Source organism: Orbicella faveolata, unplaced genomic scaffold (genome assembly GCF_042242905.1).
Source record: "Orbicella faveolata isolate gen_17 unplaced genomic scaffold, um_ofav_v1 contig_24, whole genome shotgun sequence".
Taxonomy (NCBI): Eukaryota; Metazoa; Cnidaria; class Anthozoa; order Scleractinia; family Merulinidae; genus Orbicella; species Orbicella faveolata.
In genome coordinates, this window is record NW_028301552.1 from 18180663 (window position 1) to 18205891 (window position 25229).

Sequence of the window (25229 nt, forward strand, 5' to 3'; positions counted from 1 at the left end):
TTTATGTTACCATTTACCATGTAGTTTAAGATGTTTATTAATGTGTTTAGCTTTGTGCATGTAAAGGCGAACTCCAGGAAAATCTGTGAAGAAATATCTTTTCCTTTTTTTCTGAAAAATGTTAACGTCAGCAGTTTTCTTCGAGATTCAAGGCTAACTATCTCGGAAAAATTAATGGCTACCTCCACTTTTCTTTGTGGATTCCAATACCCTAGCTAAGATCTACTTTTTCCAAGTTTTCCTAATCTGGCGGAAAACACTTTTGTATTTAGTAGACACCGTTCTTTATGATCCTGGGACACCCTTCAGCCGCTAAAGTCGTTCAGTTCTGTGATGGAGCACAGCTGCATGTCTGCACAAGACTAGTCTTCAATTCTATGTAGGGCGCTTTACGCGATCTTGGGATGTTGCAAACATCTAGATCAAAATACTCGCATATTAAGCGAAACATGTTGACGCTTAGCTTTTTAAAACCATTATAGATGGCTTAGATACGTCTAAGGCACACAAGTTGAACGAGTCATAAGCAATTGGATGAGTTCACTGACACTTGTAAAGAATATCTGCAGCTTGATTCTTAGCGGGCTGTTGTGTCATCGTGGAGGACCTCCTCCTGTCTGTTTCTGAGCTTCGCGGCCATTCTGGAGAAGAAGGATTGAACGTGGCGAGAAGTCAGGAACTCATCTAACGTGAACCGCCTAATTCTGTCCTCATCTTTTGCGTACCTCATCTTTTGTGATATACTAATAGCTTCGACTTTATGGCCGTCTCCTGACCTAAGAAAACTTTTCTTCAAAGTAGTTTTTTTGTTTTTCATTGAAACGAGTGGCCTTTTTCGTCACCTTCAGGACCCAGTCTTCAGGTTTAATTTCTTTAGCAGGGACTGGAAGTGCAGAAGTTGCTAGGACCGGATGAATACCACGATTGTCGCTATATCATATTTTGGCCTTGTCAAACAGGTTTTCTCTTTCAGGAACAAGTCAACATGAACCGTACTGTAAATGGTTCTTCAGTAATTATCTTAACATTTCCTTGTATTATGCAAAAGTGGAACGGCAATTAGAAATATAGGAGTTTCAATAAAACGCCGCTTACCATTACTTCCTGCGCACTGCTTGCCAGTCTGTTGCCTTTCGCAACAGCGAAAGACACAAGTATAATGCTGAACAACAAAACAAGTAAGAGGATTTTTATTGGAATTCTATCCCCATTTTATTTGTTGTCCTATTAATTTTTGGCCTAAATATCTTGTATCCTGTTAATTGCAGCTTAACGATTTCCTACTCAATTAATGTCCCGTTTTTTCTGATCTAAACATGCTCTCCCCCATTAATGGTTCCCCTAAATTTCGTGATTCCTGTCAATTTTTTACCCAAATATCCAGTATCCTGAAAACCCCTACCTAATAAGGCCTCATTGATGAATGGTAACCAGGGGCAGGAGAGAACACTTTGCGGCGCCTGGCACTTTTTTCTTTTTTTTTGTTTTGATTCCGGCTCGGAATAAAGGTTTTCCTCTGTGGAATGCCCCTTATTCATCTTCTAATGATAAGAAACTAAGCGATTGGTATTTCTTTTCTCCTATGTGAGACAGTAATTTTATTCCAACTAGAGAAGAGATAGTTTGTTCGTCACACATGTTCCGTCATGTGATATTCTTTGTTGACCTTCAGTTCTATTGTTTAGTGGACATGCACCAACGTCTGCATCCTTTGACTGATCGCGTGGAGACATCCATCAAAGGCGTCGAGTATTTTAAAGATATATTTGATCTGAAACAGAAACATTATTGACTTGCCCACACACACCTACAATAGCTAGATGAATTGAGGTCAGTCCTGATTTGGGGTACTTCCAACTGAGAAATTCGAAACTCCTGGTTTTTATTACTTGCACGCATCTTTATTACTCATCTTACCACTTCCAGACACGACATCAGCGAAAGATCTCTTGTCTATTCTCAAGCACAAACCATTTAATCTGTTGAACTCTTTTCAAAACGTTCACTTGCACACGTTCGCGTCAGTTTACAAGAGAAACATGAACCTCCAGCTTTAAAATATTTTTTATGGTGCGACAGAAGCGGGAAGACTCTTGTTTGAAGTACGAGTCTAGTTTTTAAAGGATGGTCGGGAGAGGAGCTGGGAAATATATTCCTTCCTTTATATCACCAAAATTCCTCTTTACATCGCTCCGTATATTTTTCTGTATTTTTATTTTCTATTGGGCTTTGGCGTGGTCTAATTTTATCTCTTCTGGTTGTACTTTTTCTGGCCACCATTATACCACTTCAAGGCTTTTAAACATTGAAAAGGATTGACAAATGTCCTAGTAAAGGGAACGTGATAAAATGTACCTTTACTCACCTAGAACGTAGATGACCCCAACAAAGACTGACATTGAGAAAAAATCAACACTGGTTGCCGATTGTATTTCAATAGTACCATTTGAAAAAGCTGTTATTCAGTTGCAATTTTTATGCTTTGAAAAAAATATCCTAACCATCTAACCTGTCAAATAATTCTTCTGATGGATCGTGACTAAAACACCACACGAGTACATATGAGTAACATACGAGTACAAACGATTAACTGATACGAGTACATACGAGTACATACGAGTACATACGAGTACATACGAGTACATACGAGTACATACGAGTACATACGAGTACATACGAGTACATATGAGTACATACGAGTACATACGAGTACATACGAGTACATACAAGTACATACGAGTAACATACGAGTACATACAGACAAATACGGTAATATAAGGTTATATATGAATATACTGGTTACATACGAAAGCATAGGAGCAACAAACGATGGCAGGAGGGTAATAAACATGAAATGTACCATCTTAATCTACATCATGATTTTGTTATTGTATAGTCAATAAAGTTCATAAGTTTTTCTTTTTTAAATCATGAGACAGGTTTTCATAGCGTTAGGTTTTGTTGCAGTTCTCGAGTACATCTGGTTACAGTTACCCGCCTAACGAATTTATAGGTTGTTGTTCAATTATCAATATACATTGATGCTTTGAGAAGTGGAAAATTCATTTCAAAGTAATGTTGTTGTTTCCAGGCTTTATTTACCCGTTTTCTGACTTGCACTATGGAAGGGTATGTTATTGTACATAACCAATAAATCTGGGTTAAAATATATATGGATTTTTAATATACTTATGTTCAGTGAATAACCAAAATTTGCAAATTTGAAAAAAAGTTAGACTGTTTTAACCCTTACCTGAGGAAAGGGAGAAGGGTTCAATTCATTGGATGAAAAGATACCCCCCCCTCCCCCACCCTCCGTAACAGCACGCCACACACACACACACCCCGAAGCTTTTACTATGCTATTACTAATAATTCTATGAGATACTTACACGCCCTAAATCTTGTGTGCTATCATCGTAATCTACGTATATTTGACGCGCAACGTCGCATCATATCACATCAGCGCTCAGGTTTGTTTGTGCGTGTGTGGCGCGCGTATGGAGCGCGTACGGAGAACGCATGTATGTGGCACAGGCACATGTGTGTGGTACGCCCGTGTGTGTGGCACTTGCGCGCTCGCGTGTGCGTGCAAGACATGACCTGCGCTCATGTAAGATGAAATGTAAAGAGAAAAATGGTGAATTTCATGTTTATTACCCTCCTGCCATCGTATGTTGGTCCTAGGTATTCGTATGTAACCATCGTATTCGCATATAAACTGTGTATTACCGTATCACGGTTTGTATGTAGTCGTATGTTACCCGTATGTTACTCGTATGTACTCGTGTGGTGTCTTAGTCACGATCCTTCTGATGCCCTTTTTCACAAACGCAGGCAGATTTTTCGTTACAGTCTCGCTTTTCTTTTCATATTCTAACCAGTTCCACAAACTTAAGCACGAAATTGACCTTATTCTATTCGTAAGAACCAGTGGATGTGTAAATGTTGTAATGTGTTTAGTGGAGGTTATAACTAGACTACGAGTAGTCCCTCTTTCGCTTAGTCCGTCGTGCGTGACGCGAAAGAAATTCGCGAGAAAAAAATGGCCGCGCGAAATCCTGGGGGCTAGGAGCGCGCGTGCTCCTCGCCTCCAGGATTTCGCGCGGCCATTCTCGCCATTTCTCGCGGTCTTCTTTCGCGTCTCGCACGACGGAGTAGGCGAAAGAGGGACTACTCGTAGTCTAGGTTATAACTGACGCAATCAATCTGTATATGCATTAGGTGCAATAACAACAGTTACATGCACACTAGTATTTAGTTAAACTACTTAACTTGCCCTCCCTGAACTTTTTCCTTACTTTGGTTATGGGATATTTATATTTTTAAAGATAGTGCATGGACGTGCCCTTTCATTGGTCGATAGGTATAATTTATCACGGTCCGCTATAGTCCCCTAACTGCGTTACCCATATGGATTTCTTTGAACAGGCATTTGTTATTCCGGTAGGGAATATTTTCAAATGCAAATGATATGATACTGTTTTTGATGATGTTTACAGGTAACCAGCTTCCAGTTCAAGGTTGCGTCAGTCCAATCCTGAAGGTTCCAAAATAGCCTAATGTGTGCGTTTTATGCACTCCTTACGAATGTTCTCAAACATTAATACGGTGTATAGTGATGACACTATATATAACAACGACGAAAGGTATTTTGATGAAACGGTTACACCCACTAATGACTGCCATTTCTGTGTAAATAGTTTTGAAAAATGTGCGTATATGTAACCGGCTCATCACTGTACAAATAAGGTGCCACAGTCGTAATGCTGTTCAGTTGTTAGTGTCACGATAAATTCTGAAACCCACGTTTCCTCTTTAATTGATGCTAATGTTAAAGTTGACAACGGGTGAGCCCCCTTGTTTTAAGTTGGACACTCCCAGTAGTGAATGTAGCAATACATCTGGGAGTCCCCACTAGTCAGAGTACCCTTGCATGTACACTCGTATTTTCTTTTTCCACCAGATATGCTGCTCGAAAGTGTCACAAATTTTGCGTCGTTCGAGTCACAGTTAACACCAAGAAGCTTCTTACCCTGCAACATATAAAATAGTCGATGAAGTTAATAACAAAGTAATTTATTTAACATATTACATAATTTCATGTTTCATAGGGAAAAAGCCAGACTTTACTATAGTTAGTTTTAAACCTACATTTGATTCAGTTTTTTCGACGACCGCGGTAGCATATGTATCCGGGGTTTTGCCAGCGCTGGTTTCTTTTTCGTAAGAGCAAAGTGTGAGATTGCCAGAGCCAGGTGGTCCGGAAGGTCCAGGAGGGCCCTGGGTACCTGGTGATCCATTAGATCCAGGAAGACCCTGGGTACCATTGTATCCCGGTGGTCCAGGAGGGCCCTGTGTACCATTGTATCCTAGCGGTCCTTTGGGACCTGGAGTCTTGCTTATAATGCTTATGTTAGTTACCTAACGTAAAAAAAAAGAAAAGAAAAAAGAGAGAGTTGTTAATGATCCTAGAGTGAAAGATGGGTGACACGGTGGCCCATTATTTAGTTCGGTGAACTCCAGAACAATAGGTCCGGTTTCGAGCCCTTGCTAGGGCGTGTTGCGTTCTTCGGAAAGACACAGTTTTGCACAAAGTGCTTCTGCACACGTTAGGTGCATAAATGAATACCAGACAATTCAAAGCTTGCGGTAACCCTGAAGCGGACTTGCCTTCCAATCAGAGGGAAGTAGACTGAAATACTTCTAGTAGCTTAATGATAAGGAAACGGCGCCCAAGCTTCGGCGGTATGGGACGTCACTTTGCCCTGACGCAGACTTTACCCCTTACAAATCTTAGATATTGGCCTTATACTTCAATGTAACTGGGAAGTGTGAGGCCTAATAAGCTTAAGGACGTTCGCGCTAATTGTTTCTGCGCCTCCACGCCATGCATCGAGCGCGCGCTAAGTAATAAAACGAACAATTATAGAGCAGATGGCCATTGCTATAGCTTTGCCTGGATTTAACGATCATGGACGTTCGGTGACCCCTATTTTTCTTTTGATTAATCATTTTCACTACCGATTTTCCACGTTTAACGAAAAAATGAAGAAAATCTATCGATTAGAAGTTTGAATTTCTTGCAAAATGCACAATCGAATTCCGCTCTTTCAGCTCTTCGTTTATCTCTGCGGCGGTTTAAAATGCCTCTTGAACGGTTCAACAGACCCACTTCTGCAAAATAGGGCTAAGATCGTTTGCCTCCGTTGACTCACCTTCGATATTTTTAACCATAAACCCCTGTAGACCATGCTGAATTACGTGCGCCAATTTTTCCAAATCAGGGTAATTTTCCATACGCTTTATCTCTGAAACGAAATCGGTGACTCGAATTTTTTTTGCATTTCTTGACGCAGGTATATTTTAAAACAATCTATCGACTGGAAAATTTTCGCGCGAAATTAACGTTCTTAAGCTCTTTCCCCACATAATTTAAATCATAACGGTCTAACACTTGGTTTCCCGACTCCCGAGGATAAATCGATACAGAATCCAAATTACTAGGGATCTTTAATGCCGTTATTTTTCTAGCGTCGGGTTGCTTTACTCCGTTCATGGCTAGCTGCTGCCATAGCGCACAAGACTCGCATGTTGATGTTGGTAACGATGGATAACTGTTTTTTTGGACTTGGCTTTCAACAAAAAAACCTGCTATACATGTAGTCCTTGGGGAGGTTAACACGCTCACCATTTTAGCCTTGACAATTCACATATTCCAGTGCAGTTGTCTACGGAAGGAAACTTTACCCATCACAGCAGATTTAGGTTTTATACGGTTTAAATGATACAGCTAGCCTGGAAACCACATCACCGTTCTAAACTTGTTGTAATCTTACCAAACACGACAAATTATTCTTGAGGACAGCGCAACACGAGATGTCCTTCGATAAAGCCGGCCAATATAAAAACCAAAGCCGAAGTCACTTCTGCATTGGAACCCCGTTAATCTAGTCACCAACAGGCCACAAAAGTCTAGCCGTATTAACGGGGTTCTTTAAATAAGAAAGTGACTGACTGAGCCTTTGTTCGGGCCAGAATAAAGTGGCCCTAATAACGAGGTGGCCGTATTGACAGGTTGGCCGTAAGACGAGGTTCCACTTTACTTCTCAATTCCGCTAGATCAAGGAAGGTGTCTTAAAGAACGTTAAACGCAGAGCAAGAGATTATGTGCAGAGATAACTGGGTTTTGATGAGATCTGTTGAGATATGTATGCCGCAGCTTGCCAGGAATGAATAATAAAAGTTAAGATTTAATTCATGCTCCACGCGCTTGTGGCTTTGAACATGCAACATGTTGACATTTTTAATGGTCCTGGATTACTTCGCTTTTAAACACTGGATATAATTACAGTAAGTTTTGATTGCTGTTGCGTTCTATGCCCTGTGCTCTCCCCCAATTACCTTTTGATCCAGCTGTAGAATGTTTCGTTCAACGTCAATCATTTGTGCACTAACACTTGCATTCAATGCCTGCCAAAGAGCTGATAAGTTGTCAATTCTTTTGGAAGAATTCTGTATCGCGAGCAAGACATTTGCAGTATTTAAGTCCTACAGAGAAAAAAAAAAAACGTTAAAAACGTTAAAACTCAGTAGATCAGTACACTGTCTACCGATATGAGTGTACCATACAAGTCACATGTTTTCACTATGCAACAATATTTAGTTTTTAATATGTACCTGATTTTGAACTGAAGAGTTAGTGCTTCCTGCAGTCAAAACCTTTCTTTCAATCTCTTGAAGCTGTAAAATGATGGAACACAATCTCGTTTTTGATTCACCAAAAATGTCTTTATTTATGAGAATGACCTTGAAACAGAAGATTTGGTTCAATGCCTCACGTATCTCGCACTGCATGTGAACCAGTTAGGCATATTAGTATCACTGGCAATTAACAGTAACAAAGTACTTCATCAAACGAGCAGAATACTCACTTTGGTTTTCACGGTGTCCAGCTCCTTTGTAACCTACCATAAAGGAACAGACGTTCACCTTTTCCTTTCTTAAATAATTTTTCTATTTCTATTACTATTTGTCTCTGACCATTAGAAAATGGAAATAAGACACTAAGCTATAATTATGAATATAAAGAGAATACGTCAGGCTAATTATATTTACAGCATTAGTCTTTTGGGGTGTATAAAAAGCTAAGGCGTATGGGAAGTAACGAAGTGAGGCCCAGAAGGCCGAAACAGTACTGTCTGCAGTTAGAAGTGAAAATTGATATAACTTCGTGAACTATCAGGGGAAACTATCTCATGTTCAAAGGTTGAGCAGATTTGTTTTGTAAGTTATAAAGTTTGTCTAGGAGACAGCGAGGAGGTCAGTACGATGAAAAAAAAAACTTACGTCAGTTTTCACTTCATCCAGCTGTGCTGTGATCTGTCATGAGTAAACACAATCATCGTTAAAAATACGGTTTTATGTATTCTCTTACGGTTCATAGTTGCATTATATCCAGCACAATTTGCGTACTGAACTACAGTGGCAGAAAGCGACATGGAACGTGCAACTCATGGTTAATGAACTTAACCAACCGACGTTAAGGAATATGGTTTTATGTTTTCTCTTAATATATAGTTTTATTATATCCAGCGCAATTTGCGTTTTGAGCTACAGGTGCCATTTTCGAAAAACAAAAGGGAAATAAAACGTGCAAGCATGGTGAACGAACTTAATTCCCAATCCTCGCAGCTTTTCCTAATGGTTTACTCGATATTATATATATATAAGAAACGAATGTATATTTGTTATTGAACTAGGGTGAAGTCCTCGGAAATATTGGCCGAGTTCGAATTTTATGGACCAAGTCAAGTCAATTTCAAGTCAGTTTTATTTAACTCACAAAAATACGTCGAGAGAGTTTTTACGATTATTTGCAATTTAAACTACGCCTATAAGCCGTGCGTCGCAGTGGTATTCCTTAACCTTACAAAAAAAATTGATTTCGGCAAGATTGTTGGCCAAATATGAAGGAAAAACGATTTCTAGTAAACAACAAACTGATGTCTTTTGCGCGACGTTTTGAAAAGCAATACGCCGAACCTAATTCGCGAATGGTTGTATATATTGATATCAATTTGCTACACCTATGACATTTTGTCTGACATTAATAGCAACGTCGATAGGAATTTGTAGTAAACTCACTTCTGCTTTAAACGTTTCCAGTTGAGTGGCCACCTATCATAAAGAAAGAAGGCACAAAGAAACAAATTTCCAAATAGTTCCTTAGCAATGGCTTTGAACAGGGAAGCCACTATTGTTAGTTCAAACGAGATCCGGCTTTGCTGACTATTATAATCTTAAGGGAGGAAAATCTTTCCCGCGTGGCTTCCCAATCCACTTCACATTATTATATATTGTTACGGTGGTTGCAAAATTTTGCACTTGCTCGAGATACCGAGGTTACAGTACAAGTAGAAATGGACAGGAGCCCATGCTCATGGACTCCTGAAATGTGTGATTTCAAAAACTTGTCTGACTTATACCCTCGCTCCCATTTTTAGGGAATTCAGAAATCAGCACGGAACTGATTATTGAGTTCATACATGCTGTACGGTCAGGACGGGGGAGGATTGGGAAAGTAGGAAGTTAACCAAACAATAAACATGAAAGTTAGTTGAATGCACTAAGGTGCCAACCAACTATTGAAGTGCTGTATCGCTTACCGAATTTTCTTCAAGAGAAGATAAATTCTTTTTCATTTCTTGTACATTCTTCGAAAGTTCTGCATGCTGGGCCTTAGATACCGTGGGATCACCTCCTGTTGGTAAAGGAAACAAACGAATGAGGCCAAGCAGAGCATTGAATATAGGAAATGCGTCATATGCCCAACATAGATGTAATTTTTTTTTTCTTTTTTTTAACTAAGGTTGTATCTCAACCTGCCCATTCTTTTTTTTTTTTTTTTTTTTTTTGAGATATAAACACTAAATCAATTAATGATTTTTTAAAAAAAAAAAACTTTTGTTGATAACGTGTTATGTCAGGAAAACAGTAAAAACGTGTTTCTCACTGATTGGGCATTTGCCAGTTTATTGTTGTGACAAAGAGTGGTAGTATTGATCAATGAAAGTTTAACAGTCCTCTTAGCAGTATTATCCGCCAAAAGCAAAATTTGAGTTAAAGAAAACGTAAGCAACATAAAAATATAACACAACCGTGGGGCAAGGACAAACTTGAAATTTTGTTAAATAAGCAGATTTTATAGATTGCCCATGGCTCACGAAAAGCAAGATAGTTCCCAATAACAAATAACGAATATTGTAGATACTGTGGTGCTGCACTATGTTGTATTTAGTTGTTAGAGACGAACATCAATTTAAAGAACAAGTTAAGTTAAACAACTCTGGGACGCGGAATAGGTTTCTTCCACATAAGGCTCGCCGAAATTTTAACCCGTTGTGAGCGAGAGTAAACAAAGCAAAGCGCCTGGGAAATAAATATTGAGCCGCTAACAAGTTATGTGATGAAGATGATTTAGCGTCATCAAGTATTGCTAATATGTATACTTGTCGGAGCAGACCCGTAAGGAAATTTCCGAAAAGACGTCGCGTCTGATGGCAAATGAAAATTAACAACAGTTAATTGCCCAAGTTTGAATCAATCTGTTTTAGTTGCAGTTCAGAGCTACCTTTGAACCCGCCGAATAGCGAGATAAGACTAGACTAAATCACCCTTATCAGTTCAACCCCAGCAATAAAAATTCAGGCATGTGCAGTCTATATAAAGGACAGCTCTGACAGCAACTTCATCGAGATACGTACATTAGCTAATACTAGCTAATGGGTGCGGGGTCCTCAGTAATGGAACGACCGCTTCTGTTGGAAAAGACGGATAAGTGTCTACGATCATTCCACTTTACTTGATGTTAGTCGTTAACCACAGCATATCGACCTCCACCAGAGTAGATATTACCGTACTTACTTTTCTCCGGAAGGTTTTCCACATTTTTAAAACAGCATTCAGTCAAACTTAATGTTTTTGTTTGTTGTGGAAGCTACGTATGCGGTTGTTCAAGAATGTGGTTTATTGATATAAGATCGCAAAAAAGTGGCGCGAACAGACCGAATGAAAACCAGACAACATCTCACCTGTTAAAATGCTATATGATTCTAGCCCCTTGGCTAGAAATAACGCCATTTAGACTCAGCAAAACCATAATTAAATTCAGGAAAATTAACAATTCTATGAACAATTGTAAACAGTATTAGCGGCCCGTTTGCATGCAAACAGCCGGAATCATTAGTTAAGAAGCTTCCTGCCGTAATAAAGCAGTACTAAGACTTTTTCAATTTTATCAGACTTTATTTACCGTAAAATTTGACTTTTTATGCAGTTGCAACCAGCAAATTTCAGTTTTTTGGCACATTTCCGCTGACGGATCCCCAGATTTGCTCAGTCCAAGTACTTAATTAAGTACTTAATAAGCGTGGTATCAGAGACAACAATATTTATGATCAATAAAATATGTTGCCCACAGTAACATAAAATATGGTTTAATCTTAAAACGAGAACAATTTGCTGCAGGAACATTGTTTTTGAAGACCAAAAATAAAAGAGTCATGCATTGTCGTGGTACTCGAAGAATCTAAAAAAAGCAATTAGTGCTATTTGTTTACTCACGAGCAGAACGCTGAAGACTGCAAGTCCATTCGCCAAATAAACATAGCGTTATTTACCGTTGATAACCTTTGCTGAAAACTTTAAGTCCTCAAATAACAATTTTATCGGATGTTATAGACTCAACTAAAAAAAAAAAGTTCGTTCAAATGACTGAGAATGAAGTGATTTGAGTAGAATAGCTAGCAAACAAACCCGGCTAAGATGATCGAAATCTGAAACTTTTGCTTCCTTTGTTTAGTAGTCATAGCAAAAATAGGATGACCAATTCTTCACTTTGGAATCTATTAAAATGCTATTATATTTTCATTTCCTCAAGAAAATATACAGCGCTTGTGTAAGGTTCAATGTAAATTCTTTGATGATCATGACTTGGACAAGTCAATAAAATTCGCGCGCACCTTCCTGATTGTTTATAGACGAAGCCTTCAGTCCATGTCTTGAATGTTATAATCGTCAAGCAGTAAATAGCAAGTGCTTTGCAACTATTTCATTACGGACTGGTGATTTTGTTGCTAGTGTCCAAAAATTGGTGTCGGGTCGAAATTTAAAAACAAAGATACTCCGTACCAAATGCCCTCCAAGGTTGTCAATCATTTGATCTAGAGTTTTGAGGCCCATCAGACATCTGCGTTGGGGACCTGAGAAATTGGAGTAGTTTATAGTAAACATTGTGGACGACTCTGCAACGGGCTAAACAAACCATAGTCTATTGTGATTCTTATTTCGCTATCGTAAGTAAATAAGCGAAATGACGTTGTCCTTAATAAGTTTGATTTCAAAACAACGATAGGATTCAACACCATTTAGAGCAATTTTAAAAGCACTAGGTTTTCAACTAATACATTTATCCTTTAACAACATGAGTAAAAAAGACAATGCGAGGATTTTTTTCACTCACTTCAACATCCCTTCGTAGATACACGAAATGGCAGCAGTCGAAATGTTCAAAAGTAAATTTGAAATAAATTTGAAAGCTTATGCATTGGCATAATTTAGGGCTTCTCGGGAAAAAGAAGTTGGGAAGTTTCGTTTAGTAAATTTAATCTATAGCTTTCTTTTTGGAATAAAGTTATGCACAGGAAATAATTGGAAATACCTGTTTCTCCAGAGTAGGCGCAATTCAGAGGTGCAACTATGCCAAATAGCATCAACAAGGTCAGCAAAAGTGACGCTGCAGAAACGAAACACATAGCCAACAAAATCAGTCGATCACAACCATGATGTCGTCCAGACGAGTTAATTTCCTCAGGGTTGGACCACGCGTTGCGTTTTGAAAAATGACTTCTAGCGCTTAATTTCCCATTTTGATTCAGACCACTCGGTTCGGTGTGCACCTCCTCTTCGGGAATGCCATCAAGTCTTTCTTGACATTCCTTAGAGCCACGATAATCAATAGTGGAGGTCTCCTTGTCTTTATCATGATTAAAGTTGTCTGTGCTTTTTTCGTCGAGAGGTAAGGAGTCCGATAACTCAGTTTCAGCCTCCGTAGTGGAAGGGCGTAGTGGCCCTGGGGAAACACGGTTTTTTAAAAACGCCATTTTCTGCTCCTTCGAAGTCCTTTTCTTGGTGGAGTTGCCGGTGGCCGTGGAGAGATTAAATTCCTTTAGTGCTCAACTCTACAAACAGGGCATCTGGAGTGCCAAGGGTTTGAACGACCGATGAAAAACGTAAGGGAGCGTATCAAGTCATACGACAGAGTTTCCATGGAAACTTACTGACATGTGGTATCATCCTTTTCAAAGACTCATAAAATGTTGAAAATGTTTAGAGCAACAAAAATCAATTATTGTGCATGAACATTACAATGAAATACAGGGATAGTAGTAAGAAGGCTAAGGAAAAATAAGAAAAGACAGACTGAGATTAAGATTACGCGACGCTTACGTTTATTAAGTTCAGAGATTAAATTTTGTTCACAAAGAATGTGCAGGGCTTAAATTGATGCCTGTAAATGCTATAAAAAAAAAAAACAAAACAAAACAAAAAAAAAACAAAAACACAAAAAACTGTATCAAACGAGTTGAGGCAAAATTTATCCGCACTCGAAATGAAAAGCACGCTTAAAATAATTAAGTTTCAAATTCGATAGTTTGAAATGACCCTTGGCATGTAATTAATACATTTTTCCGTACAGCTATCTGACAGTATCAGTTACGTCTGTTTGTTGCAAGCGTAAGGAACTTTCTTCACAGTTCTTACTGGATAATATTGATAAACAATTCCCTCATATGATTTTTCTAGAAATTCGCCAAAACAAAGACAAGTACAGAGGCTTGTCGTTTTTGAACTGACCTGGCGCGATAACAAAGTGTATTTTGGCGAAGCGAACTCGGCGGATTTTCCCCGCCTCCAAAACGAAACGAATCAGCTTTTTCCTGCACATGTAGCTTACCACTATAACATTAACATCTCCCATCGAAGTTCAGTTCACGCACCTTGCAAAAAAGAGCAAAAGTTATAAACTACGCCTTTTTAGTTGGTACCGATCGAGGAAAATGGGATTTAGGCAATCTTTTTTGTCACTGATTTCATAGGCCACCGTGGACGGCTCGATAAATTCATTCGGTATAACAACAGAAGTATAAGTGTCATAGATGGGTTCAGGCAAGCTTATCAGCGATGAACAAAGATTCCTGTTGCGAATTTAGGGCGCATTTCTGAGATAACATCAGTATTTTATTACCCTAGGCCCGAAATGCAATGGCTGTCAATCCAAGGAGAAGATAAATAAATGTCTATTTATTTATTTATTTATTTATTTGTTTATTTATTTATTTATTGTGGTCGACACTTCATTTTCTGTTTGCTTAAATGAGTCCGTTGAGTATATCAGACCTTCTTGTCGGACAACATGGTGTTTGATTCGGGAGAAAGCTCGTTGCACGAGGGTAACGTTTTTCAGATTTTATTTTGATCGACATCTGGGAAGGAAAAAGCTGCGGACTCGTAAAGACGCCGATGCCGACGCTGAGCGGCTAACTCTTCTGATCAGCAGAACAAACCTCGTTAAAATCGCTTTAAATCTTCATAACCAAAAATAAGAGAAACAGGTGGAAGTATTTGGATTCACGTAACCAAAATTAGGAAAAACAGGTGCAAGTATTTGGGTTTCTTTTGTCTTAATATTATTTCTAACTACTATGAAGTGAAACTCTATAGTAAATACATTGTGATGTACTCATTATTCTGACTCACAATTTCAAGGCCTCGGACTGAGAGCCACGAATGAGTGAAATAGTCAAGGCCTGTTTTCTCTTTGTTAATGCAAGTAAATAGATATGTTTACCTACAAATAAAATGAGAAGGAGAGATCCCATATTCCATTTTCGTGGTTAATCAGTTGGACAAAGTCAACCACGGGACAAGTGGACTGCTCATAAACTGAAGCGGAAATTACTTTTTAAACCAGCTGCGTATGTTTCTTTTTTTTTAAAGTGGGGGTGCCTTGTCAACTGACCTGTGGTACTACTTCAGTTGGGTGGGGACGGAGTTTATCTCGGAGTTTCTATGAAGCCTTCGGTCCCCCCCTCCCCCTCCCCTTTGAACTCAATGAGCTAGCCCGTACTTGTTTGTCAAGCTCATATTTGCAATAATTTAGAAATCCATGGACAGATTCAATCAGTTGCCAAATTGTCCGAGATTACGAATTGTTCTTGCCCCGATCTTACAGAGCTTTAATCCAAGGAGGTCGTTTGAATTGTCATCAGTTTCTCGCTCGCCGTAACTCTCCTCATCGGCTCTTCCACTTAATCAAAATGCCGAAAAACAAGGGATTGTCGCTCTCCTTTGAGTATTTCGTCCTTGCAAAGAAAATTAAACAACAAAACAGTTAATTAGCACTTCATTTTTCATTGTCACTTAGTCACTTTTTGTCAGAAACTGACAGATTTTAAGTTATTTTCAAAAAGGCGAAACGTTCTAGAAAGGTTCTCAGCTCTTTAATAAAGCCTTAAATGTGTATTTTAAGATGATTAACACGTACACAGAGTGTAATCTTTCCATCACTTTATCTTTTGTAGACGTAGGTACGAGGCAAACTTATTCTTCGCGCATGAGGATTTTGAAAGTCCATCAGAAGTGAAGCTTGTGAAGGATGAACAAATAGTATATCTATTAGAAAACACTTCTCATTAAAGACAAATTGTGGGAGAAATTGAAACTTTTTACTCATTCCAATTTTTGCTCAAAGATCGGCTTTTCTTACATAGATTAATAAAATATATTTTAGTTTGATAACCCTTCCACTTATGGTGAGGAGATTCCTTGTAAATAATATCATAAGGTCGGTGGAACGATTAGTGGCGTAGAGCACGTAAATGAAGGATAAAACGGCATCTTCCTGAATATTTTAAAAGTCTCTCTAGTTTATTGAGTTCGCGAACTATAGAGAGAAGAGGAAAGAAGAAACCGATTAGAAAGAGCTCAAACCTCCGCTGCTCAATTGTTTAGGGCGAAGATCTTCAAAAGGCAAAGAGACTTTTTGGGCGACTTTTGAAATTATTTATTAAAGACACATCAGGCTATATAGCCTTTGGTTCACAGGTTCAAATTTATTAACTCGCTGCCACTCACATATTACATATTTGCGACTTGATGGCTTGTCAGTTCATAAAGCTTGTAAAATCCCATTCATTTGTCACGCTGAATAGACATCCAAATATCCTGAAGGCCTTGAACACGAACAGTTCGACTAACCTACATGTGGTCCGACTTGTAAACACTGTTTAAAAGCCAGTTAGGAATCGCACAAATCTTGAAAGACACTAAGGATTTAAATTTGGCTTAGACTACGAGTAGTCCCTCTTTCGTTTAGTCAGTCGTGCGTGACGCTTAAAAAAAAAAAAAAAAATGGCTGCGAAAAGCCCTGACTTCTCGTAGTTTAAATTTGGGTCATTTCTCATCCAGAGGAAATATAAAGTCGGCATGAATTTATCAAATACATTCCTTTCGTAACAAGTAATCCACTAAAATATCGCTGACGAGTTATCAAAAAAATCTTTGTCCTATGAACTTTGCCCAAGCTCCCAGGGAAATGTAGTCTTAATTGCTATTTTGACAAAGTGCAATTAAATAGCAATTAATTAGCTGTCGGCCTAGTGCGAAGGGTAAACAAAATCTTATTTTGCTTGTTTCGGATTCTCAAAAAAATTAAGTGAAACAGCTTTATACGATTTTATAAGGCTGCCCGAAAACGGTATATTTATCAAAACTGATAACTGAATTGTAGATAAAGGAGACCAAAATTAGTCTAATGGACGAAGCTTCCCGTTGCCATTATCGCCGAGCAATTTTACCTAAATTATTCTGGCAGTTGTCCGAGTTTCTCAACCATCCCAAAATAGAAATTTGCTCGGAATAAAATGGGAGCCAGACAAAAACATTCCTTCTCTTAAAGCTAACGAATGAAAAGCTACGCCTTCATCACGCAAATAAAGCTTTCAGCGTAAGCCGAAACTAAATACGCAATCATTTTCGACTCAGTTATCGGAAAGCGCAGATAATATTTATTTAGCTAAATACTACTGGTCCTTCACCACATCCTTTTGATGTGCATGTGCGGTGTGAGGGTACATTTGTGACATTTGCACCTCGTGGATCACCTACCCTGAACATCGTTTTACTCTACACGGCGTCTTTATTTCGCGTGCTACGCCTAGAGCTGAGCAGGAAATTGGATAGTCATTAATCATTTCCTTGTTATTGAGCCCTCAAAGGTCTCACTCTCTGTTTTACTTCTGTGAATGTCTCGTTTCCTCTCAGTAAATATAGTCACGTCACTTTTATCTTTGTCTAGTACGTTTAAAAATTGTAGAACAATTTTGTGGACAGAGCAAAGCTGTGACTAACGTTATTACATTGTTGTAGCCCGCGAACTATGGTGTGAGCACCGCAACGTACTTAAATGCTGTTAGTAACTCTTTGGTTTAGCCGCACTTTGAAATATTTTGCTTGCAGTTTAAGATTGACGTTATTGAGATATATTGATTAAATCTTATGTTTAGGGATCAGTTGAACGCTGGTGACAAATGACTGTAAATATTTGTTTTTGAACGTCCTTGTCTCTTTATTAAATTGTCTTTTTGAACGTGTTCGCAGATTCATTCTCAATAAATGAAGAATTTCACTATCATATGAATGCTTTATAAATTAAACCTTACGTAAAATCTTTATCGTCAGACCAAAAATGGTGTTACTGCGACGTATATATAACCTAATCAGTTCAGATTAAACAGCAACTTTGACACAGCCGCACAACGATCTGTGGTCCGAAAGTTGCCTCAGTATGTAATTGTCAATATTGATCCTCTTAGTCTAAAGCACGAAATACTACTGAGCTAAAATCATCTGATGTAAATGATTGCCATACCTTACCCGAATGCTTGAATAAGAGAAATTGGTATTGCGTGCAACAAGGCATCATGAGCCTGGTTTGCTTTACCTAGCTATCTACTCGAATCGTTTGATAACACTCTTTTTGGAGATTAAAGAGGATTTAAATGCTTGCAGTAAGATCTTAATTAATAGTTGAGTTGAATTAAGTAAGAGTCATAAGCTGGCCAATCGCTTCATGAAGGAGGCAAGGGAAATTTGGCTTGCATAACCTCTGCTGGTCGTACTGGTAATGTGTGGTCAAAGATGTCACTGTAGTGCCTAGTATCGTCACAGAAGTCTGTATAATTTGTTGTTTCGTGCATCAAGACATCACCCCTGGCTTATTGTGTTTAACCTGGGTTACCTTATTGACATTGTAACAATATTATAACGAACTATGCATGTGGATTACTGCGTCGTAAAAAGAGGATTAAAACTGCTTAGTTCAAATTAATCCCTGTAAGGTTTATGCCGACTGGATAAAGCAAAGGTGAATCTAGATCAATCTATATGGTTAGTCTTTTCTCCTAGAGGGTTTTAAGAGTGATGTTCTGGGAGTGTCGAGAATCGGAAGACAGTCACGAAAAATCGATTTTTCTTTTATTTCGCCAAAACATACCTTTGGGTGAACTTATTCAAGGAAAAATAGTTCAAAATTCCAACAATTTATTTTACGGCCAAAATTTAAGAAAGTTCGAAATTTGCATATAATGGCGGTTTTCGAGGCTTGAAATGTTCAGAATTTCACGCTTCTTTACGAAAACAGCGGGGGCGTAAAAACAATCCTATGAAAACAAAACTTGGCATATATATTATTTCATTCTTATGCTTTAAAATCGTGTAATAAGTTTCCTGAAGTTTTGTTTGTAGCTTTTTAACGAAGGGTATTTGTACAGACGTCATTTGTGTCTCTTGGCAAGGAACAAATAAAGGCCAACTTTGACTAGTATAAATGGCCTCTCGTATATATCATTTGGTCAAAATATCTACCTTATTACATGAAATTTTTGCAACACGTTTATTTCGTGATTTTGAGGTGCGCGTATTTCGCGACACTTAAATTCTGCGATTTTGCGATAGTTTTGTATTTTGAATCTCTTTAACTTCGCGTTTTGAGTGACACAAAGTTTATTTCCTTGGCAATGTTACTTCAACATGTCCTTGAATTTAGTAAAGTGACGTTATCAAAGGTACAATAACGTCAAAATTAGGGACTTTAAGCAAATCGCTACGGCTAGCGCTGATACGGCTGCCGGAAGTAAACTTCCCCCAAAATGAGACAGTGCGCATGCACGTCGGTTGCATCCAGCCGTAGCTGACTACGTGAGCTGGGATGTTTTGCCGTAGTGGCTACTACCTCGGGTTTATCTCGCTTCTCTGGCCCTTTTCAACGGACATCTCAGCATTTTAAGAATTCCATCGGATACTATATCCTTTAAAGTCAATTTAAGTCAAAGATTGTGTCAAGGTTACCTCTCATAAGCTTGTAAATCCGTATCCTGAATTTAGTTTTGGCAAAGGTGTTGGAATGGCGAAGTGAGTTACGTTAAATATTCGTGTTGAGCACGAGGTTGTTTTTCTTCGGTTAAGTTTGTTTTGAGGGTTTAGTGAAGATGTTTTATATCTGGATAACTATACGACGCTATTTTGCTTCTTTGAGTATTGATATATTTGTGTTCTTCACTCGATATTCTTTGAGATATTTGTCTCAGAAATTATATATTTTATCCTTCAAATTGTTATGGAACAAAGTGTCTGGCATTCGCTTTCGCTCAGAAATAATCTGTTCGTCCTAGGAAGGCGAATAACGGCCATCGTCCTTTGAGCGAAACCATTTGGCTGTGAGAAACTAAATAAAAGAGATTTTAAACTCCTTAGCCGATGTTTCTTTCATCTTTGAATTTCGCTTTACTCGCTAAACCGAGACGTACTCTCCCCAGACCTTTTCAGTCACGGCAGCCGTGGTAGCACCAGCCGTAGTGATTTGCTTAAACTCCCTACTAACAAAAACACAACGGCGGAATTATATGTCAACAGTAACATAATGTAAGTCACTTAATTTTTGCGCCATGTTATGTTCGCGACACTAATTGTTCGCGTCACTTTAGTTTCGCGATTTTTTTTAAATCGCGAAATTCGCGAAATTAACGTGTCGCGAAAATTTCATGTCATAGGGTACATTTTTGGAAACCTTGGTTATTGTTTTCTTCACCCGAAAAGTTATAGCTCTGGGAATTAAAATATTCTCCGTCAGTAAAATAAAATGTTACGGCATGTGAGCGAGTTCAATTTTATGCAAATCACAAGGTTATTCCTTGGAAGTCAACGGTTTAAAACAGGAAACAACGATTCACCGTTACTTACGTTCCTTCTGCTGCTATAGAAACGATTTTAACTTCCCAGTGTCCTCGTGAGCTGTTCTGTAAAATATTTCCAGTAACACAGCGAGCATAAACGGCCATAAAATTCGACAAGGTCGACAATGATATGAGACACTGAGTGTCACACACTGTCTTGGCTGTTTTCATCGTCTTGCTCAGTCGAGAGTCCTTTACAAATATGATAGTATATACGCTTCAAACCGTAGTAAATTAGTTTCTCATATCCATATGCCTAATGCCGACTCATGAGTAAATAAATCAGTCCCCGTACACTGAATAAACACCTCGAATGACCTCTGAGGTGGCTGTCGATAAAACCAGGAACATGGAACATTCCGGAACATCCCGGAACATTCCGGAACATCCCGGAACATCGAATAATTATCATCATTACGCGAAAAATATGTAAAATAAAATTTTAAAAATTTAAATCAAACAAAAATAAACGGGTATTAGCTCGGAAAATAGAAACAAAACAAAAACATGAAAAAAAAAAAAGGAAAAAAGAAAGAAAAATGAAAGTGACTGCAATGAATGAAGGCTAGCAACTAAGAAGAGTAATCCATTTCTTGCAGTCGCGTGACTGTCCTTTATTCCCAGATTTCGTTCTTCACAGAAAACTAAGGTGGTGGCGTTCGAACTCCTTAATCAGACCTAAAAGTATGGGTATACGAGTGTGATTTCTTTATTCAATTCATTACGTCAATACAAAGATATGCGTATACACGATTTCTCATGAAGAAATAGTTTCTCCATGAGATAGAAATAGAAACTCTTCGGCATCGAGTTTCTTGTCTAAACTAGTTCGGACTGCTCGACCTCTAATGACAGTGTAAAAAAATACAAACACAAAATTTAAAAACATTTGGCGACGCGCGCGCTGTCTTGCGGGGTCGCTGGCCAAAACTGTATTGTCTCTAGAAATATTTGTTACAAGTGTTGGCGATCTGAAATTGAATTCTAAGTGTCGCCAACAGTTCAAATGCATCTCCTGGAAAATGTTAATTAACTAAAAATACTTTTACCGCAAGCTATAATCTATTCATCGCTAGTTTAACTTTACGAGCAGATCGTTATCTGACATTCGATCAAACTTAGTTTTCTACCGAGCCACTCGGACACCACCAAAGTAAACCAGACATGCGAAAACCGCACGTGAACGCGCTGCTCTATAAATCTTTGATTACCACTAGTTTATTAATAATAACTTGCTTGTTACTCGGGCTTCCGGGGAGGCCGAGTCTGCACTAAGTGGGTCATAGTGCCAGGCGTTCCTAGTGGAGCGGCGCGAAAACTGGGGATGATAGATAGATAGATAGATAGATAGATAGATAGATAACCGTGACTTTATTTCAACTCGGGTTGATGAGGCTGATTAGGCCTCTAGGAACATGAAGATGGAATAGGGACAAAACTATGAATACTGACTTAACAAGCAACTGTATGATGCTCAGACAAACACCTCAGATATTGAAGAAATCAGAGATCAAAAAAGGAGACGCAATGAATTACCTGGCATTCATCGTCAGAATCGTCCATGTTTGTGTTGAAAAACAGAGTGCTGAAAAGCGACGTGACGCAATTAGCGGGAAAGAAAAGGAGCCTGCACTCATTGTGGTCAGTCGAATGAATACCCAACGTTCCCTACCCCTCTGCTACCGACTCCCCTATCCCCAATAATATCTTTTCGTATTCCAAGCTGATACCAGTTTGTTTTTGTTTATTTTAGTTTTAAAAATTTAATTTTGCATATGTTTCGCATAATTATGATAATTATTCGATGTTCCGGGATGTTCCGGAATGTTCCGGAATGTTCCGGGATGTTCCATGTTCCTGGTTTTATTGACGGCCCTCTGAGGTTAGGAGGTCACCTGATATGTCATTATGTTACTTTTCCCCGCTTTCACATTACACACGTAACGCCGTATTGAACATCACGGCATTTAGTTGAATTACGGTATTCAAAATCTCTTTAAAGACATTTCAATTTAAAAAGAAGATTGAAAAAGCAATATTTTGACATAACTGTTAGCTTCTAAGATATCGTCCATAGATGCAGGATACCCTGATATAATTTCAACACTGGATTGATCTCTTTGATGTCGACCTGATTCATAGTTTTGCGCTTAGTAACAGTTGGCACACATTTAAACGTGCGCAAAGATAAATACTCAAAAATAAGAAACCGTTTATCTGCAGGAAAAGTTGGACCGCCGAAGATAATAATGTTTTAAATTCTGCATGTTATCTATTCAAGTAACGCAAGCTACCTGCTTTCAGTAACGCTTCGTGTCGCTTAGCAAAAGTGACAAACTTACTCTATGTAAACAAAGGCTTAGTTACATTTGTTTCATCCTTTTATTTTTCTAATCTGAAATTTCTGTTATATAGGCTTGAGATTTTCTTTTCAAATTTACCGTTCAATTTCCTATCCCGGCCATATTTGAAGACATTCCTTCTCATTTGATTGCTGGAAAACTTTACAATCACATATCTTAAGGGAGTTCAATATTTACCTGTGTCGTTGAAGGCGTCAAAAAAATGTCACTTTATTATTTACTTGTTGAAGTTGTACTCTTAATAGTTTTAAGATGCGCTTGTTAATACAAATCAAACATGTTCACTTCCTTATAAAGTTATTGCGATATCTGTCAAGAGCAGCATGACATTTTGTGTGAAAAATTAAACAAACATTCAATACATGATCCTCAGTTACAGCAGTACAGAGTTCATCCGTTTCAATGCTAATATGGCTTTTTTTAAAAGTATGTCCAGGTAGATTCTTTTACGGCGAACAGGCTTGAGTGGCACTTCTAATTCCCTTTTTCCTTTCCTACTTTCTCTTCTCCAATATATGCTTGTTCGCAGGCTAGTGCCTCTCAGTGGATCGTTTTCACGTGACGTCATCACTTTCTATAATCCAAAACGAAAGAGCCACCAAGGTTTTTGTCCTCATCAGGCACAAGAGGCGGTATATTTATATCTATTTACAATTTTACAGCTCAATAGCGTGCTTCGTTTGGAATCCAGAGCATTTTGAATTTCAGGGTTATGGAGGTGCGTGACACAAGGCTATGATCGAGTTTACCGAAAAATATATACTTATCCCATGATTTTGAGCCTTTTTAGAAGTTAAAGCAATAGGAAAAGTGCTTATGTAAATGCTTGTTTGATCAATACTGATAATCAATCGCCTAGATAGCCAAAGTAAGTTCCGGATGTTTACACTATCTTCCGGCCGCCTTATTGGTGTACCACGGAGGTACACCAATATCGCGTTTTCATACTGGGCTCTGTAAATATCGGCGAAACATTTCGACGAATATCTGAGGTTTGGGGAAACGCACAGGCCTAATACTTGGAGGAGTGGCTTATTTAGTTATCTTCTATAACATCATAATTTCATAGCTTTTTCCACTGGATGGTTTTCGATTTATTTTTTGATTGCGTGACAGTAAAAACGATGTATACAAATGCAGATTCCATTCTGCTTTCGGGAGTATTAGCCGTCACGCCTTTTGAAATTACTTTTCTTGGGAGTGGGTTGGGGGTGGATTAGCGCTACTTCTAAAACCTAATCATAACAGCAAAATTGAGCGTCATAAGTGACTGAAATGACTAAAACACAGAAACACAGGCTGTGCCGTTTTAGTTAGCAAAGGCTGGTGATATGCGAGCAGCGAGAGCAAAGCTTATTTTTTTCGCGTGAGATTCACGTTTTCAGCTCGTTCCTTTCGTGCCTCTAAATCACGCATTCCCTGCCAAGGGAATTACTTATCTCCACTTATAGTCCGTGTAACTGACGATGTCTGGAGATCTGACCCGAATAGTCGCTGCTTTAAAAACCACAGGCGGTGGTGCTATCCAATAAGATCGTTTGCCTCCTTTGACTCACATTCGATATTTTTAACTATAAACCCCTGTAGACCATGCTGAATTTTCAAAATCAGGTCGTTTTCTACACGTTTTATCTATGAAACGAAGTCGGTGACCCCCTTTTTTAATTAATTAATTAATTAATTAATTATTAATTTTTGCATTTCTGACTCAAGTAACTCATTATCTGACTGCTATGAAAATAAAGAAAAAATCTATCTCCTGGAAAATTTTCGCGCAAACGTCCTTGAACATGGCGTTACGCGGGTAATGTGAAACCGGGGAAAAGTAACATAACGACATATCAGGTGACCTCCTGACCTCAGAGGTCATTCGAGTTGTTTATTTAGTGTACGGGGAGCGATTTACTTACGCATGAGTCAACATGAGGCATATGGATATGAGAAACTAATTTACTACGGTTTGAGGCGTATATTCTATCATATTTGTAAAGGACTCTCGAGTGAGCAAGACGATGAAAACAGCCAAGACTCTGTGTGCTATTCAGTGTCTCATCTCAAATATAGACATTGTCGGCCTTGTCGAATTTTAGGACATTGGGAAGTTAAAATCGTTTCTATAGCAGCAGAAAGAACGTAAGTAACAGTGAATCGTTGTTTCCTGTTTTAAACCGTTGACTTCCAAGAAATAACCTTGTGATTTGCATAAAATTGAACTCGCTCACATGCCGTAACATTTTATTTTACTGACGGAGAATATTTTAATTCCCAGAGCTATAACTCTTCGGCTGAAAAAAACAATAACCAAGCTTTCCTAAAATGTAGATATTTTGACCAAATGATATATACGAGAGGCCATTTATACTAGTCAAAGTTGGCCTTTATTTGTTCCTTGCCAAGAGACACAAATGACGTCTGTACAAATACCCTTCGTTAAAAAGCTACAAACAAAACTTCAAGAAACTTACTACACGATTTTAAAATATAAGAATGAAATAATATTTGTGCCAAGCTT

General features: G+C 38.4%; 1 protein-coding gene and 1 long non-coding RNA gene across 3 annotated transcripts in view; both read right to left on the reverse strand.

The window, feature by feature from the left end:
• Nucleotides 1-1569: 1569 nt before the first annotated feature.
• LOC149110716 (uncharacterized) overlaps nucleotides 1570-25229 on the reverse strand; it is an 80044-nt gene continuing 56384 nt past the window's right edge. Inside the window, exon 2 of the long non-coding RNA XR_016207776.1 lies at nucleotides 1570-2509. This is a non-coding gene — a long non-coding RNA (uncharacterized LOC149110716). The remainder of the gene's footprint in view (nucleotides 2510-25229) is intronic.
• Nucleotides 2182-13620, reverse strand: LOC110057392 (uncharacterized). Of its 2 annotated transcripts, XM_089291184.1 has the most exons (9): nucleotides 12722-13620; nucleotides 9669-9763; nucleotides 9148-9180; nucleotides 8350-8382; nucleotides 7935-7967; nucleotides 7681-7743; nucleotides 7405-7551; nucleotides 5155-5424; nucleotides 2182-5036 (listed from the first exon to the last, which is right to left on the reverse strand). In XM_089291184.1, the coding sequence occupies exons 1-9, from the start codon at nucleotides 13161-13163 to the stop codon at nucleotides 4866-4868; spliced, it is 1287 nt and encodes a 428-aa protein (XP_089147310.1). In that variant the 5' UTR covers nucleotides 13164-13620; the 3' UTR covers nucleotides 2182-4865. The 2 variants fall into 2 exon arrangements, with proteins under 2 accessions (XP_089147310.1, XP_089147311.1); XM_089291185.1 differs by lacking the exon at nucleotides 9148-9180.

Coding starts and splice junctions, on each gene's coding strand:
- LOC110057392 (XM_089291184.1), bottom strand. CDS start 13,163: ATGGCGTTTTTAAAAAACCGTGTTTCCCCAGGGCCACTACGCCCTTCC. Junction 9,764..12,721: donor CGCCTACTCTGGAGAAACAG/GTATTTCCAATT, acceptor CTTTACCAACAG/GAGGTGATCCCACGGTATCT. Junction 8,383..9,147: donor TGGAAACGTTTAAAGCAGAA/GTGAGTTTACTA, acceptor TACTCATGACAG/ATCACAGCACAGCTGGATGA.